This window comes from Notechis scutatus, chromosome Z, assembly GCF_049901735.1.
Source record: "Notechis scutatus isolate UNSWTSFEM ecotype Mainland chromosome Z, rNotScu1.2, whole genome shotgun sequence".
Lineage (NCBI taxonomy): Eukaryota > Metazoa > Chordata > Lepidosauria > Squamata > Elapidae > Notechis > Notechis scutatus.
Genome location: NC_142025.1, coordinates 106,162,315 through 106,163,854, shown reverse-complemented (window position 1 = coordinate 106,163,854; position 1,540 = coordinate 106,162,315). Strand labels below are relative to the sequence as shown.

The 1,540-nt window shown below is 34.1% G+C and overlaps 1 protein-coding gene across 1 annotated transcript; it reads left to right on the top strand.

Moving 5' to 3' along the window:
- The first annotated feature begins 274 nt into the window (after positions 1-274).
- On the top strand, positions 275-1,283 carry LOC113427430 (olfactory receptor 10A4-like). The gene has a single exon (XM_026689923.2). It carries the CDS (start codon positions 275-277, stop codon positions 1,226-1,228), a length of 954 nt encoding a protein of 317 aa, XP_026545708.1. The 3' UTR covers positions 1,229-1,283.
- The last annotated feature ends 257 nt before the right edge of the window (positions 1,284-1,540 follow it).

The following is a 1,540-nucleotide window of genomic DNA, read 5'->3' as shown; positions in this document are numbered from 1 at the left end:
TGTAAGCTGGCACAAAGATTGGAGTTCCAAGAAATTTCCAAGGGTTTGCCATAGTAATACAAATTCATACTGTAAGATTATCTTGTTTGTATGTTATAATTAAAAGATTTTTAACTGACTTATTTTTAAATGTAATACTGAAAAAATTCAGTTCCATGGTTGTTGCTATAATAAAACAGTGGTAAACTCATAAAATATATATGTTTATTATAAACATATGTCTTAAATTCAACCTGTTTTTCAGAACTTCTGATACCATCACTATTGATGCATTATGAGAAAGACAGCACAGGGAAACAGAACTGCCCCCATCGCTGATTTCCTCCTTCTGGGTTTTGGAGAATTACATGGTCTTCAGATCATCTTATTCCTTGTATTCTTGGTTGTCTACATTTTGACTATTATGGCAAATTTTCTCACCATTCTGCTGATATTGACTGATCTGCATCTACACACACCTATGTATTTCTTTCTTGGAAATTTGTCCTGTTTGGAAATAATTTACAGTTCTACTATTCTTCCCAAAATGTTGGCCAGTCTCTTGACAGGGGACAAATCCATCTCTCTCCAAGGATGCATGACACAGCTATATTTCTTTGGTTTCTTAGCTAGCACAGAATGTTGCCTTCTCTCTGTAATGTCTTATGATCGCTTTCTAGCCATATGCAGACCCTTACATTATGCAACTTCAATGAAAAGCAGGCTTTGCATCCAATTAGCAGCAGGTTCTTGGATCAGTAGCATGGCATTAACTTCTATATACTCAGTCGTGATGTCAACACTTTGGTTTTGTGGTCCTAATGAAATAGATCATTTCTTTTGTGAATCATTGCCATTAATAGGACTCTCATGCAGTGACGCAACCCTTGTGAAATATGTCAGTGTATTTATGGCATTTATATTAACTTTTCTCCCTTTTATTTTGACTGTAATATCTTATGCATGTATCATTAATACCATTTCGAGAATTCCATCTAGTACTGGAAGGCAAAAGGCCTTTTCCACCTGTTCTTCTCACTTGATTGTTGTTTCTCTTTTTTATGGGACATTAATCATCACATATCTGATGCCAGAAAGCAAAGGCATGAAAAACCCCAGTAAAATATTTTCTGTTTTGTACACTGTTCTTCCACCCTTTTGCAACCCTCTAATATATAGTCTAAGAAATAGAGATGTCAAAGAAGCCCTGAATAAGCTATTGCACCGATTTTGGAAAGATATATGTTGACTTAAGGACAAAGAACATTAGCAATTGCCATCCTCCATGGTCAGGTGATATATAAAAGCCCCATTCAACTGAACAATTTATGCAATGATACAATATATGCTTAATTTGTAGTAAATTCCACTGAGTTCAATATGGCATATTGTCATATAAATAGTGCTGACTTACAGAGTAAAAGATACTTTATAAAAATTACAAAAATTAAAAGCAAGAAACATATTTTTTAAGTTTTGAAAAAGAAGAAATACTGGTCTTTCCAATCTGGTTAGAAAGGCAAGAAAGATTTGGATTATCTGGCATTTAGCTTTCCTATGT